The sequence below is a fragment of the Entelurus aequoreus genome, linkage group LG13, assembly GCF_033978785.1.
Source record: "Entelurus aequoreus isolate RoL-2023_Sb linkage group LG13, RoL_Eaeq_v1.1, whole genome shotgun sequence".
Classification (NCBI taxonomy): Eukaryota; Metazoa; Chordata; class Actinopteri; order Syngnathiformes; family Syngnathidae; genus Entelurus; species Entelurus aequoreus.
This window is the reverse complement of record NC_084743.1, coordinates 1,515,340-1,532,839: the sequence shown is the minus strand read 5'-3', so window position 1 is coordinate 1,532,839 and position 17,500 is coordinate 1,515,340. Positions and strand designations below refer to the sequence as shown.

Below are 17,500 nucleotides of genomic sequence, written 5' to 3'. Positions count from 1 at the left end.
TCACAAGGTTGCGGAGTGTGCTTATAGGTATTTTCGACCATTCTTCCAAAAGCGCATTGGCACTGACGTTGGTGGAGAAGGCCTGGCTCTCAGTCTCCGTTCTAATTCATCCCAAAGGTGTTCTATCGGGTTCAGGTCAGGACTCTGTGCAGGCCAGTCAAGTTCATCCACACCAGACTCTGTCATCCATGTCTTTATGGACCTTGCTTTGTGCACTGGTGCACAGTCATGTTGGAAGAGGAAGGGGTCCGCTCCAAACTGTGGAATTGTCCATGTTTTGGCATCCTGGAGCATTCAAAGTTCCTTTCACTGGAACTAAGGGGCCAAGCCCAACTCTTGAAAAACATGGGTGGCCAAATACTTTTGGCAATATAGTGTATATATTTTTAATTTGGTCCCGTGAACCTGAAAGGGTCTCAGTCATAAAAATTTAAAACTAAATCATATATTATTATTTTTTTATTATTATCATTCAACACTTAAATCTCTGTCACATGTGTCAAACTCAAGGCCCGGGGGCCAGATGTGGCCAACCCAAAAAACCTCCCTCCCCCATTTACACTCATTCACACAAAAGGGTTGTTTCTTTCTGTTATTAATATTCTGCTTCCTACATTATATATCAATATATATCAATACAGTCTGCAAGGGATACAGTCCGTAAGCACACATGATTGTGCGTGCTGCTGGTCCACTAATAATACTAACCTTTAACAGTTAATTTTACTCATTTTCATTCATTACTAGTTTCTATGTAACTGTTTTTATATTGTTTTACTTTCTTTTTTATTCAAGAAAATGTTTTTAATTTATTTATCTTATTTTACTAATTTTTTAAAAAAGGACCTTATCTTCACCATACCTGGTTGTCCAAATTAGGCATAATAATGTGTTAATTCCACGACTGCATATATCGGTTGATATCGGTATCGGTTGATATCGGTATCGGTAATTAAAGAGTTGGACAATATCGGAATATCGGATATCGGCAAAAAGCCATTATCGGACATCCCTAATTATTATGCCTAATTTGGACAACCAGGTATGGTGAAGATAAGGTCCTTTTTAAAAAGTAAAATAAAATAAAATAAGATAAATAAATTAAAAACATTTTCTTGAATAAAAAAGAAAGTAAAACAATATAAAAACAGTTACATAGAAACTAGTAATTAATGAAAATGAGTAAAATTAACTGTTAAAGGTTAGTACTATTAGTGGAGCAGCAGCACGCACAATCATGTGTGCTTACGGACTGTATCCCTTGCAGACTGTATTGATATATATTAGGGATGTCCGATAATGGCTTTTTGCCGATATCCGATATTCCGATATTGTCCAACTCTTTAATTACCGATACCGATATCAACCGATACCGATATCAACCGATATATGCAGTCGTGGAATTAACACATTATTATGCCTAATTTGGACAACCAGGTATGGTGAAGATAAGGTACTTTTTAAAAAAATTAGTAAAATAAGATAAATAAATTAAAAACATTTTCTTGAATAAAAAAGAAAGTAAAACAATATACAAACAGTTACATTGAAACTAGTAATGAATGAAAATGAGTAAAATTAACTGTTAAAGGTTAGTACTATTAGTGGAGCAGCAGCACGCACAATCATGTGTGCTTACGGACTGTATCCCTTGCAGACTGTATTGATATATGTTGATATATAATGTAGGAACCAGAATATTAATAACAGAAAGAAACAACCCTTTTGTGTGAATGAGTGTAAATGGGGGAGGGAGGTTTTTTGGGTTGGTGCACTAATTGTAAGTGTATCTTGTGTTTTTTATGTTGATTTAATAAAAATAAAAAATAAAAAAAACAAAAAAAAACGATACCGATAATAAAAAAAACCGATACCGATAATTTCCGATATTACATTTTAACGCATATATCGGCCGATAATATCGGCAGGCCAATATTATCGGACATCTCTAATATATATTGATGTATAATGTAGGAAGCAGAATATTAATAACAGAAAGAAACAACCCTTTTGTGTGAGTGAGTGTAAATGGGGGAGGGAGGTTTTTTGGGTTGGTGCACTAATTGTAAGTGTATCTTGTGTTTTTTATGTTGATTTAATAAAAAAATAAAAAAATAAAAAAAATAAAAACCGATACCGATACCGATAATAAAAAAAACCGATACCGATAATTTCCGATATTACATTTTAACGCATATATCGGCAGGCCGATATTATCGGACATCTCGATAAATAAAAATGTTGATTTAATAAAAAAATAAAAATAAAAAAAATAAAAACGATACCGATAATTTCCGATATTACATTTTAACGCATATATCGGCAGGCCGATATTATCGGACATCTCTAATATATATTGATATACAATGTAGGAAGCAGAATATTAATAACAGAAAGAAACAACCCTTTTGTGTGAATGAGTGTAAATGGGGGAGGGAGGTTTTTCGGGATGATGCACTAATTGTAAGTGTATCTTGTGTTTTTTATGTTGATTTAATAAAAAAAAGAAATAAAATAAAAACGATACCGATAATTTCCGATATTACATTTTAACGCATATATCGGCAGGCCGATATTATCGGACATCTCGATAAATAAAAATGTTGATTTAATAAAAAAATAAAAATAAAAAAAATTAAAACGATACCGATAATTTCCGATATTACATTTTAACGCATATATCGGCAGGCCGATATTATCAGACATCTCTAATATATATTGATGTATAATGTAGGAAGCAGAATATTAATAACAGAAAGAAACAACCCTTTTGTGTGAATGAGTGTAAATGGGGGAGGGAGGTTTTTTGGGTTGGTGCACTAATTGTAAGTGTATCTTGTGTTTTTTATGTTGATTTAATAAAAATTAAAAAAAAATTAAAAAATAAAAACCGATACCGATACCGATAATAAAAAAACCGATACCGATAATTTCCGATATAACATTTTAACGCATATATCGGCAGGCCGATATTATCGGACATCTCGATAAATAAAAATGTTGATTTAATAAAAAAATAAAAATTAAAAAAATAAAAACGATACTGATAATTTCCGATATTACATTTTAACGCATATATCGGCAGGCCGATATTATCGGACATCTCTAATATATATTGATATATAATGTAGGAAGCAGAATATTAATAACAGAAAGAAACAACCCTTTTGTGTGAATGAGTGTAAATGGGGGAGGGAGGTTTTTTGGGTTGGTGCACTAATTGTAAGTGTATCTTGTGTTTTTTATGTTGATTTAATAAAAAAAAGAAATAAAATAAAAACGATACCGATAATTTCCGATATTACATTTTAACGCATATATCGGCAGGCCGATATTATCGGACATCTCGATAAATAAAAATGTTGATTTAATAAAAAAATAAAAATAAAAAAAATAAAAACGATACCGATAATTTCCGATATTACATTTTAACGCATATATCGGCAGGCCGATATTATCAGACATCTCTAATATATATTGATGTATAATGTAGGAAGCAGAATATTAATAACAGAAAGAAACAACCCTTTTGTGTGAGTGAGTGTAAATGGGGGAGGGAGGTTTTTTGGGTTGGTGCACTAATTGTAAGTGTATCTTGTGTTTTTTATGTTCATTTGATAAAAAAAAATTTAAAAAAAAGAAAAGAAACCGATACCGATAATAAAAAACCGATACCGATAATTTCCGATATTACATTTTAACGCATATAATGGGGGAGGGAGGTTTTTCGGGATGATGCACTAATTGTAAGTGTATCTTGTGTTTTTTATGTTTATTTAATTAAAAAATAAAAAATAAAAAAATAAAAACCATACCGATAATTTCCGATATTACATTTTAACGCATATATCGGCCGATAATATCAGCAGGCCAATATTATCGGACATCTCTAATATATATTGATGTATAATGTAGGAAGCAGAATATTAATAACAGAAAGAAACAACCCTTTTGTGTGAATGAGTGTAAATGGGGGAGGGAGGTTTTTTGGGTTGGTGCACTAATTGTAAGTGTATCTTGTGTTTTTTATGTTCATTTAATAAAAAATAAAAAAAATAAAAAAAATAAAAATAAAAACGATACCGATAATTTCCGATATTACATTTTAACGCATATATCGGCCGATAATATCGGCCTGCCGATATATTGGTGCACTAATTGTAAGTGTATCTTGTGTTTTTTATGTTGATTTAATAAAAATAAATAAAAATAAAAAAACGATACCGATAATAAAAAACCGATACCGATAATTTCCGATATTACATTTTAACGCATATATCGGCCGATAATTTTTCGGGATGATGCACTAATTGTAAGTGTATTTTGTGTTTTTTATGTTGACTTAATAAAAAACAACAACAAAACAACCGATACCGATAATAAAAAACAGATACCGATAATTTCCGATATTACATTTTAACGCATATATCGGCCGATAATTTTTCGGGATGATGCACTAATTGTAAGTGTATCTTGTGTTTTTTTATGTTGATTTAATTAAAAAAAAATAAAAAAAAAATAAAAACGATACCGATAATTTCCGATATTGCATTTTAACGCATATATCGGCCGATAATATCGGCAGGCCGATATTATCGGACATTTCTAATACATATTGATATATAATGTAGGAAGCAGAATATTAATAACAGAAATAAACAACCCTTTTGTGTGAATGAGTGTAAATGGGGGAGGGAGGTTTTTCGGGATGATGCACTAATTGTAAGTGTATCTTGTGTTTTTTATGTTGATTTAATTAAAAAATAAAAATAAAAAAAATAAAAACGATACCGATAATTTCCGATATTACATTTTAACGCATATATCGGCCGATAATTTTTCGGGATGATGCACTAATTGTAAGTGTATCTTGTGTTTTTTATGTTGATTTAATAAAAAAAAACAAAAAAAAACAACCGATACCGATAATAAAAAAACGATACCGATAATTTCCGATATTACATTTTAACGCATATATCGGCCGATAATTTTTCGGGATGATGCACTAATTGTAAGTGTATCTTGTGTTTTTTATGTTGATTTAATAAAAAAAAAAAACAAAAAAAAAAACAATACAGATAATAAAAAACCGATGCCGATAATTTCCGATATTACATTTTAACGCATATATCGGCCGATAATTTTTCGGGATGATGCACTAATTGTAAGTGTATCTTGTGTTTTTTATGTTTATTTAATAAAAAAATAAAAATAAAAAAAATAAAAACGATACCGATAATTTCCGATATTACATTTTAACGCATATATCGGCCGATAATTTTTCGGGATGATGCACTAATTGTAAGTGTATCTTGTGTTTTTTATGTTGATTTAATAAAAAAAATAAAATAAAAAAAATAAAAACGATACCGATAATTTCCGATATTACATTTTAACGCATATATCGGCCGATAATATCGGCAGGCCGATATTATCGGACATCTCTAATATATATTGATGTATAATGTAGGAACCAGAATATTAATAACAGAAAGAAACAACCCTTTTGTGTGAATGAGTGTAAATGGGGGAGGGAGGTTTTTTGGGTTGGTGCACTAATTGTAAGTGTATCTTGTGTTTTTTATGTTGATTTAATAAAAAAAAATAAAAAAAATAAAATAAAAACGATACCGATAATTTCCGATATTACATTTTAACGCATATATCGGCCGATAATTTTTCGGGATGATGCACTAATTGTAAGTGTATCTTGTGTTTTTTATGTTGATTTAATAAAAAAAATAAAATAAAAAAAATAAAAACGATACCGATAATTTCCGATATTACATTTTAACGCATATATCGGCCGATAATATCGGCAGGCCGATATTATCGGACATCTCTAATATATATTGATGTATAATGTAGGAACCAGAATATTAATAACAGAAAGAAACAACCCTTTTGTGTGAATGAGTGTAAATGGGGGAGGGAGGTTTTTTGGGTTGGTGCACTAATTGTGAGTGTATCTTGTGTTTTTTATGTTCATTTAATTAAAAAAAATAAAAAAAATAAAATAAAAACGATACCGATAATTTCCGATATTACATTTTAACGCATATATCGTCCGATAATATCGGCAGGCCGATATTATCGGACATCTCTAATTGTGACCAGTTCTTTCTCTCCAATGATGACTGAGTGTTTGTTTTCTCCTGAAGGTGTCGCCCTCCACAAAGCTGCCATCCTGCCTTCCGCCTCTCCCGCTGTACGACCAGCCTCCCATCAGCCCGTTCACCAGCCCCGAGACCACCACGCCTCCGTCACTGCCGCGGTCGCCCTCCGCCGCGCTCAACGGCGAGCACAAGCTCCCCATCCCCGCCGCCTCACACCGGACACCGCTAACCACGCCGAGTAAGCGTCTACGGCCGCACTTCCCCTTTCCGCCATGTCACCTACCCGCCAATCACAGACACGTCTCTCTTCAGATCTAAGTTCCGGAAGGAGTCCGGCGTCGCCCGGCTTTCAGCTGCAGCCGCCCAGATGTGCCCCTGAGGGAGGCCCGGGGAAACTACGACCTGTTAGTATGCACAGAACAATTCATGTTGACTAAACAAAGTTCACGGCATCAACAGATTACCGTATTTTCCGGACCATAGGGCGCACCGGATTATAAGGCGCACCGCCGATGAATGGTCTATTTTTGATCTTTTTTCATATATAAGGCGCACTGGATTATAAGGCGCATTAAAGGAGTCATGTTATTATTATTTTTTTCTAAATGTAAAAGACTTCCTTGTGGTCTACATCGGGGGGTCCCCAACCAAATATTGAAAATGTTGAAAAATATTTACAAAATATTCAAAATATAAAATGGAATATTCAAAATATTCAATTTTAAACACATTTTAAATGAATGAATTTGGGTTATTTGATTAATTATTGGAGTTGGATAATCACAGATTTTAGTTTTGAATTAATTATTTCATTTGGGTTTGTCGATTGATTAATGTGGGCTGGCAATTCAGAAATGTCCAATTTTAAACACATTTTAGATTCAATTATTTGGGTTTATACATTAAATAATTAGTGTTAATCCAAATGTTCCAATTTAAAAAAAAAAAAAAAAATATTTAGGTTATTCAAAATGTATCAATTTTAACAAAAACAATTTGGGTTATTTAAATGAATAATTTGTGTTAATTATTGAATGTCGAAACGATGAATTGGGTTTATTGATTAGTTGATATAGTTTGATTATTCAAAAATGTCCAACATTGAACTAAATTTGGATTAATTTATTTAGGTTTGTGGATTAATTAATTTGAGTTAATCCAAATTTTTCAATGTTAACTCATTTTGATTAATCAATTTAGGTTAATCAAACTTTTACTATCTTAACTAATTTTGGATTAATCTATTTGGGTTATTTGATTAACTAATTTCAGTTGAATGATCATTTTTTATATGTTTTTAATCACATTTTGAGCTAATTTTGATTAGAGTTAATCAACATAATCCAATTTAAACACATTTTGAATGAATTAATTTGTCTTATTTGATTAATTATTAGAGTTAATCACAACTTTTAATTTTGAATTAAGTATGGATTCATTAATTTGGGTTAATTGATTGATTAATATGGGCTGGCAACTCAGAAATGTCCAATTCTAAACACATTTTAGATTCAATTATTTGGGTTTGTACATTAAATAATTAGTGTTAATCCAAATGTTCCAATTTAAAAAAAATAAAAAAGAAAAATTCAAAATGTATCAATTTTAACAAAAACAATTTGGGTTATTTAAATTAATAATTTGTGTTAATTATTGAATGTCGAAACGATGAATTGGGTTTATTGATTAGTTGATATAGTTTGATTATTCAAAAATGTCCAACATTGAACTAAATTTGGATTAATTTATTTAGGTTTGTGGATTAATTAATTTGAGTTCATCCAAATTTTTCAATGTTAACTCATTTTGATTAATCAATTTAGGTTAATCAAACTTTTACTATCTTAAGTAATTTTGGATTAATCTATTTGGGTTATTTGATTAACTAATTTCAGTTGAATGATCATTTTTTATATGTTTTTAATCTCATTTTGAGCTAATTTTGATTAGAGTTAATTAACATAATCCAATTTAAACACATTTTGAATGAATGAATTTGGCTTATTTGATTAATTATCAGAGTTAATCACAACTTTTAATTTCGAATTAATTATGGATTCATTAATTTGGGTTAATCGATTGATTTATATGGGTTGGCAATTCAGAAATGTCCAATTTTAAACACATTTTAGATTCAATTATTTGGGTTTATACATTAAATAATTAGTGTTAATCCAAATGTTCCAATTTAAAAAAATAAAAAATAAAAATTCAAAATGTATCAATTTTAACAAAAACAATTTGGGTTTTTTAAATTAATAATTTGTGTTAATTATTGAATGTTGAAACAATTAATTGGGTTTATTGATTAGTTGATATAGTTTGATTATTCAAAAATGTACAACATTGAACTAAATTTGGATTAATTTATTTAGGTTTATGGATTAATTAATTTGAGTTAATCCAAATTTTTCAATGTTAACTCATTTTGATTAATCAATTTAGGTTAATCAAACTTTTCCTATCTTAACTAATTTTGGATTAATCGATTTGGGTTATTTGATTAACTAATTTGAGTTGAATGATCATTTTTTATATGTTTTTAATCACATTTTGAGCTAATTTTGATTAGAGTTAATCAACATAATCCAATTTAAACACATTTTGAATGAATTAATTTGTCTTATTTGATTAATTATCAGAGTTAATCACAACTTTTAATTTCGAATTAATTATGGATGAATTAATTTGGGTTTATCGATTGATTAATATGGGTTGGCAATTCAGAAATGTCCAATTTTAAACACATTTTAGATTCAATTATTTGGGTTTGTACATTAAATAATTAGTGTTAATCCAAATGTTCCAATTTAAAAAAAATAAATAAAAAAAAATTCAAAATGTATCAAATTTAACAAAAACTATTTGGGTTATTTAAATGAGTAATTTGTGTTAATTATTGAATGTTGAAACGATGAATTGGGTTTATTGATTAGTTGATATAGTTTGATTATTCAAAAATGTCCAACATTTAACTAAATTTGGATTAATTTATTTAGGTTTGTGGATTAATTAATTTGAGTTAATCCAAATTTTTAAATGTTAACTCATTTTGATTAATCAATTTAGGTTAATCACACTTTTCCTATCTTAACTAATTTTGGATTAATCTATTTGGGTTATTTGATTAACTAATTTCAGTTGAATGATCATTTTTTATATGTTTTTAATCACATTTTGAGCTAATTTTGATTAGAGTTAATCAACATAATCCAATTTAAACACATTTTGAATGAATTAATTTGTCTTATTTGATTAATTATTAGAGTTAATCACAACTTTTAATTTCGAATTAATTATGGATTAATTAATTTGGGTTTATCGATTGATTAATATGGGTTGGCAATTCAGAAATGTCCAATTTTAAACACATTTTAGATTCAATTATTTGGGTTTATACATTAAATAATTAGTGTTAATCCAAATGTTCCAATTTTAAAAAAATAAAAAATTATTTATTTAGGTTATTCAAAATGTATCAATTTTAACAAAAACAATTTGGGTTATTTAAATTAATAATTTGTGTTAATTATTGAATGTTTATTGATTAGTTGATATAGTTTGATTATTCAAAAATGTCCAACATTGAACTAAATTTGGATTAATTTATTTAGTTTTGTGGATTAATTAATTTGAGTTAATCCAAATTTTTCAATGTTAACTCATTTTGATTAATCAATTTAGGTTAATCAAACTTTTCCTATCTTAACTAATTTTTTATTAATCGATTTGGGTTATTTGATTAACTAATTTCAGTTGATTGATCATTTTTTAAAAAAATTTCTTTAATCACATTTTGAGCTAATTTTGATTAGAGTTAATCAACATAATCCAATTTAAACACATTTTGAATGAATTAATTTGTCTTATTTGATTAATTATCAGAGTTAATCACAACTTTTAATTTTGAATTAATTATGGATTCATTAATTTGCGTTTATCGATTTATAATTTTGCATCGGCTATTCGGAAATGTCCAATTTTAAACACATTTTGGATTAAATGATTTTTGGGTTTATACATCAATTAATTAGAGTTAATCCAAATGTTCCAATTTTTACTGTCAACTGAGTTTTGTTTTTTAAGGATTTCTGCTGGTCGTGTGCCTCCGCATTTTTTCATCGCTAAAAATGTGCCTTGGCTCAAAAATGGTTGAAAAACACTCATGTAGACCACAAGAAAGAGTTTTTTTTATTTAAGAAAAAAATTGAATAAAATATGACTCCTTTTAATGCGCCTTTTGTATGAAAATAGACCTGACTAGACCCCGCTCATCGGCAGTGCGCCTTATAATCCGGTGCGCCCTACACTCCGTAAAATACGGTAATATTTTGACTAAACTAAAACAGCCAACTTATTTCTCCGCTTGTATAAAAGTTGAGATTGTTACGTCGTACTTTTATCATCGGGAGAGTTGGGAATGCGTTTTTTTCTTTCTGAGAAATGTAATTAGCCATCTTTATAAAAAAAAAGCCTAAAAGTTGCCCAGCTCTGACACCGTGCTCTCATTGGGTCCAGGTACGTGCGGCTCCTCCTCCACCCAAGCAGCAGCAGTCTCGACGGCAGCACGGCAAGAGCGACAAGGCGGAGGAGGTGGAGATCACGCTGGTGTAGCGGACGCCAGACGACAGGCGGTCGGACCCACACCCGAAACATCGCCCAGAACTGAACTGAGCCCTCACTCTCGCTCTCCGTTATCCTCAAGTTGAGGCGGAGGAAGAGAGGAGGGCTGTCAATGAAGGATTCTGGGTATTTGCTTCCTGATGAAGTGCAGCAGTAGCTTCTTCCCCCCCGATGTTTCCGTCTTCTCTCGCCTCACCTTCTTCCATTCTTGCCTTAAAGACCTGATTGGGCGACGGCCCCCGAGCACACTGGAGGAACAGGACCAATGGAGACGTGAGCCGTGGACAGAAGGCCATGTAGCAGTCCAGGTCTTGGGGACACTACCTGTACACGCCCACGTTCCGGACCAATCATTGCACGGGCGGGAGTAGGCCACGCACCTTTTGACAAACACAGTGGAACCTTGAAGGTGGAGCACTTTTCACTTTTCACAATTTAGTTTCCGTACCATCTAATATTCCGTAGTCCAACTCACGTTCTGTGGTTTTTCCACAAAATACTTGTCTAAAATTTTAGTTTTGAACACATTTTGGATGAATTAATACCTGTTAATTGATTAATTTCAGTCCATTCATTTTTTTATTTTTTTTTAATCACATTTTGAGCTAATTAAAAAAAAAAAATCCAATTTAAACACCTTTTGAATGAATTAATTTGGGTTATTTGATGAATTATTAGAGTTAATCACAACTTTTAAATTTGAATTAATTATGGACTAATTCATTTGGGTTTATCGATTGATTAATTTGGGTTGGCTATTCAGAAATGTCCAATTTTAAACACATTTTGGATTAAATTATTTGGGTTTATACATGAATTAGAGTTAATCCAGATGTTCCAATTTTAACACATTTTGAAATAATTTATAAAAATGTTTTTAAATAAATAACAGTTTTAACACATTATGGATGAATGAATACGGGTTATTTGATTACTTTCAGTTTATTAATTTTTTATTTTTTTTAAATCACATTTTGAGCTAATTTTAAAAAAAATATTCCAATTTAAACACCTTTTGAATGAATTAATTTGGGTTATTTGATGAATTATTAGAGTTAATCACAACTTTTAAATTTGAATTAATTATGGATTAATTCATTTGGGTTTATCGATTGATTAATTTGGGTTGGCTATTCAGAAATGTCCAATTTTAAACCCATTTTGGATTAAATTATTTGGGTTTGTACATGAATTAGAGTTAATCCAAATGTTCCAATTTTAACAAATTTTGAAATAATTTATAAAAATGTTTTTAAATAAATAACAGTTTTAACACATTATGGATGAATGAATACGGGTTATTTGATTACTTTCAGTCCATTCATTTTTTTATTTTTTTTAAATCACATTTTGAGCTAATTTAAAAAAAATATTCCAATTTAAACACCTTTTGAATGAATTAATTTGGGTTATTTGATGAATTATTAGAGTTAATCACAACTTTTAAATTTGAATTAATTATGGATTAATTCATTTGGGTTTATCGATTGATTAATTTGGGTTGGCTATTCAGAAATGTCCAATTTTAAACACATTTTGGATTAAATTATTTGGGTTTGTACATGAATTAGAGTTAATCCAAATGTTCCAATTTTAACAAATTTTGAAATAATTTATAAAAATGTTTTTAAATAAATAACAGTTTTAACACATTATGGATGGATGAATACGGGTTATTTGATTACTTTCAGTCCATTCATTTTTTTTATTTTTTTTTAATCACATTTTGAGCTAATTTAAAAAAAAAAATTCCAATTTAAACACCTTTTGAATGAATTAATTTGGGTTATTTGATGAATTATTAGAGTTAATCACAACTTTTAAATTTGAATTAATTATGGATTAATTAATTTGGGTTTATCGATTGATTAATTTGGGTTGGCTATTCAGAAATGTCCAATTTTAAACACATTTTGGATTAAATTATTTGGGTTTGTACATGAATTAGAGTTAATCCAAATGTTCCAATTTTAACACATTTTGAAATAATTTATAAAAATGTTTTTAAATAAATAACAGTTTTAACACATTATGGATGAATGAATACGGGTTATTTGATTACTTTCAGTTTATTAATTTTTTTTTTTTTTTAAATCACATTTTCAGCTAATTTAAAAATACAATTCCAATTCAAACACATTTTGAATGAATTAATTTGGGTTATATGATGAATTATTAGAGTTAATCACAACTTCTAAATTTGAATTAATTATGGATTAATTCATTAGGGTTTATCGATTGATTAATTTGGCTATTCAGAAATGTCCAATTTTAAACACATTTTGGATTAAATGATTTGGGTTCATACATGAATTAATTAGAGTTAATCCAAATGTTCCAATTTTAACAAATTTAGAAATAAGTTATGTTTTTTTTAAATCAATACCAGTTATTCAAAATGTATACATTTAAACATATTTTGGATGAATTATTACGGGTTATTTGATTAATTTCAGTTCATTATTATTTATTTTTTTTAATCACATTTTGAGCTAATTAAAAAAAATATATATTACCATTTAAACACATTTTGAATGAATTATTAGAGTTAATCACAACTTTTACTTAAATTAATAATTGATTAGTTAATTTGGGTTTATCGATTGATTAATGTGGTTTGGCAATACAGAAATGTCCAATTTTAAACACATTTTAGATTAAATTATTTGGGTTTATATATTAATTTATTGGAGTTAATCCAAATATTCCAATTTTAACAAATTTAGAAATAATTTATTAAGGTTATTCAAAATTTATCAATTTTAACGAATATTGGATTAATCAATTTGGGTTATTTAAATTAATAATTTGTGTTAATTATTAATTATTACAGTTAGTTAATCACAACTTTTAAATTTGAATTAATTATGGATTAATTCATTTGGGTTTATTGATTGATTAATATGGGTTGACTATTCAGAAATGTCCAATTTTAAACACATTTTGGATTACATTATTTGGGTTTGTACATGAATTAATTAAAGTTAATCCAAATGTTCCAATTTTAACAAATTTAGAAATAAGTTATGTTTTTTTTTAAATCAATACCAGTTATTCAAAATGTATACATTTTAACATATTTTGGATGAATTATTACGGGTTATTTGATTAATTTCAGTTCATTATTATTCATTTTTTTAATCACATTTTGAGCTAATTTTTTAAAAAAATATTACAATTTAAACACATTTTGAATGAATTAATTTGTGTTATTTAATGAATTATTAGAGTTAATCACAACTTTTACTTAAATTAATAATTGATTAGTTAATTTGGGTTTATCGATTGATTAATTTGGTTTGGCAATACAGAAATGTCCAATTTTAAACACATTTTAGATTAAATTATTTGGGTTTATATATTAATTTATTGGAGTTAAACCAAATATTCCAATTTTAACAAATTTAAAAATAATTTATTAAGGTTATTCAAAATGTATCAATTTTAACGAATATTGGATTAATCAATTTGGGTTATTTAAATGAATAATTTGTGTTAATTATTAATTATTACAGTTAGTTAATCACAACTTTTACATTTGAATTAATTATAAATTAATTCATTTGGGTTTATCGATTGATTAATATGGGTTGACTATTCAGAAATGTCCAATTTTAAACACATTTTGGATTAAATTATTTGGGTTTGTACATTAATTAATTAGAGTTAATCCAAATGTTCCAATTTTAACAAATTTAGAAATAATTTATTAAGGTTATTCAAAATGTATACATTTTAACAAATATTGGATTAATCAATTTGGGTTATTTAAGTTTGTTTTTTTTAAATCAATAACAGTTATTCAAGTATACATTTTAACACATTTTGGATAAATTAATACGGGTTATTTGATTAACTACTTTCATTAATTTTAATTTAAAAAAAATTAAATAACATTTTGAGCTAATTATAAAAAAATATTCAAATTTAAACACATTTTAAGTTAATTAATTTGGGTTATTTGATTAATTATTTGAGTTAAATATTCAGGTTTTAGTTTTGAATTAATTATGGTTTAATTCATTTGGGTTTATTGATTGATTAATATGGGTTGGCAAATCAGAAATGTTCAATTTTAAACACATTTTAGATTCAATTATTTGGGTTTATATATTAATTAATTAGTGTTAATCCAAATGTTCCAATTAGAAAAAATAAAATTATTTATTAAGGTTATTCAAAATGTATCAATTTCAACAAATATTGGACGAATCAATTTGGGTTATTTAAATTAATAATTTGTGTTAATTATTGAATGTTGAAACAATGAATTGGGTTTATTGATTAGTTGATATAGTTTGATTATTCAAAAATGTCTAACATTGAACTAAATTTGGATTAATTTATTTACGTTTATGGATTCATTAATTTAAATTAATCCAAATTTTTCAATGTTATCTAATTTTTGTTTGTTTGATTAATCAATTTAGGTTAATCAAACTTTTCCTATCTTAACTAATTTTGGATTAATCAATTTGGGTTATTTGAGTAAATAATTTCAGTTGATTAATAATTGTTTTTTTAAATCATGTTTTGAGCTAATTTTGATTAGAGTTAATCAACATATTCCAATTTAAACACATTTTGAATGAATTAATTTGGGTTATTTGATGAATTATTAGAGTTAATCACAACTTTTAGTTTTGAATTAATTATGGATTCATTCATTTGGGTTTATCGATTTATAATTTTGGATTGGCTATTCAGAAATGTCCAATTTTAAACCCATTTTGGATTAAATTATTTGGGTTTATATGTCAATTAATTAGAGTTAATCCAAATGTTCCCATTTTAACAAATAAAAAAAAATGTATTCAGGTTTTTCAAATTAAAATGTATCAATTTTGACAAGTATTGAATTAATCAATTTGGGTTATTTAAGTTAATAATTTGTGTTAATTATATATATATATTTTTTTTTTAACTAAATCGTGAACAAATTTTGCAACAATGAACTGGGATTATTTATTATTCAAAAATGTCCAACATTGAACTCATTTTGGATTAATTTATTTAAATTGAATGGATTTGAGTTAATCCACATTTTTCAATGTTAACTCATTTTTGTTTAATTTATTTCGATTTTTCGATTAGTCAATTTAGGTTAATCAAACGTTTTCCAATCTTAACTAATTTTGGATGAATCAATTTGGGTTATTTGAATTAACAATTTGTGTTATTAAAAAAAAAAAAAAAAATCAAAATATTGAACAGATTTTGGAATAATTATTGGCTTTTATCGATTAGTTAATAACAAGTTAATTAATGAACTTTGTAATTTTGAACTAATTTTGTATTAATTAATTTGGCTTATTTCATGAATTAATGTGGATTAATTAATGAAACTTTCCACTTAAAAAAAAATTTGATTCATTAATTTAGGTTAATTATTTTGTGTTAATTAATCACAACTTCCAATTTAGAATTCATTTTGGATTAAATAATTTGAGTTAATTAACCACAAATGGCAATTTTAAATATTTAGAAATAATTTTAAGTAACAACGTTGACGTATTTCAAACTCAGGCTTATGTTGCATCATCACAATCATTCTCTTTGCTTATTATAATAAAGAAACATCTAACTTTAAGGTTCCACTGTAAAAAAAAACAATTTTATTTCCCTATTTATGGACCCTTGAAAGAAATATTTATGTTGGCCCCCAGGAAGTGGTGCCCTCCCCCCATATATAATAGTGGCCCTGGCCATAGCGCAGTATGTACTCCATGTGTATTAGTACAGTACATTACTGTGGTCATAGGAATGTTATGTTTCATACTCCGCTGTAAATATGAAAGCCACGGAGGGCTGGGGGAAAAAAACAAAAAAACGAGACGAGAGAACGGAGAGGCTGGCTCCTCCCTTCTTTCCCCATCGAAACACCGGGTCTCGGTTAGTTTTCGCCTCGTTCCTGTGAGAATCCTGCGTGCGACCGAAGCATTAGGCGTCGGTTAAGTCATCCAGTGTGCTCAAACAACCACCAGGTGGCATCTGTGAGCGGATCGTCTCTTTCTCTCTGACTTACCAGGCCGGGATGAGGCACAAACTGTCCACCGACTCCCGGGTGATGATTCTGAACCGACTGTTGGTGTTTGTTGTCATGGTGATTTTGGACTGGCAGTATTTCTGGCGCGGAGAATCGATGGATGTGTTTTTTTTTAATCCCCCCCCCATAGTTCAGATGTTGACAATCCGCGTGTTTGCTGCTGGTTTATAGACGAGAGGCGCGTGATGGACAGTTCGAGTTTCCCTTTGTTATCACACTTCCTGCCAGCCTTCAAGCACCTTGCCAAGTGGCAGCGTAGCACTTTTATTTATTTCCCCTGCAAAGTGCTTCCACTTAGCGTCCAAGATTTCCTGCCTCGTTTTTTTTGTTTGTTTCACTTATCAAATACAGAAACGGTGTGTGTGTGCACCGGGGGGAAAAAAATTCAGTAAAGACCGCACCTTTTTTTTTTTTTTTTCAGTTTGGACGTAGCCAAGCTTTTTGAGTGATTGTTGGATTCTATTCACTGGAAATTGTCTTGCCAAGCATTTACACGCCATTGGGTTTTGGACCGACATTAAATGTGGGAATGTCCAAACATTCACACATGTAAGAATATTCAACCAAAAAAATCATCCAGTTATTATTATTATTTTTATTATTATTATTATTATTATATAATTGTGTGACTGTCCAAGCATTTACACATGTAAGAATCTTCACCAAAAAAATAATCTATGTATTATTATTATTATTATTATTATTATTATTATTA

The 17,500-nt window shown here is 28.6% G+C and overlaps 1 protein-coding gene and 1 pseudogene across 2 annotated transcripts in view; both read left to right on the top strand.

Moving 5' to 3' along the window:
• Window positions 1-11,621, top strand: part of LOC133663046 (F-BAR and double SH3 domains protein 2-like) — a 129,801-nt gene extending 118,180 nt beyond the window's left edge. For both annotated transcript variants that reach the window (XM_062067228.1, XM_062067227.1), the window contains 3 exons: window positions 6,162-6,354; window positions 6,429-6,520; window positions 10,635-11,621. In XM_062067228.1, the coding sequence (XP_061923212.1) occupies window positions 6,162-6,354; window positions 6,429-6,520; window positions 10,635-10,730 (381 nt within the window). In that variant the 3' untranslated portion in view covers window positions 10,731-11,621. The remainder of the gene's footprint in view (window positions 1-6,161; window positions 6,355-6,428; window positions 6,521-10,634) is intronic.
• LOC133663684 (NACHT and WD repeat domain-containing protein 2-like) overlaps window positions 10,880-17,500 on the top strand; it is a 28,663-nt pseudogene continuing 22,042 nt past the window's right edge.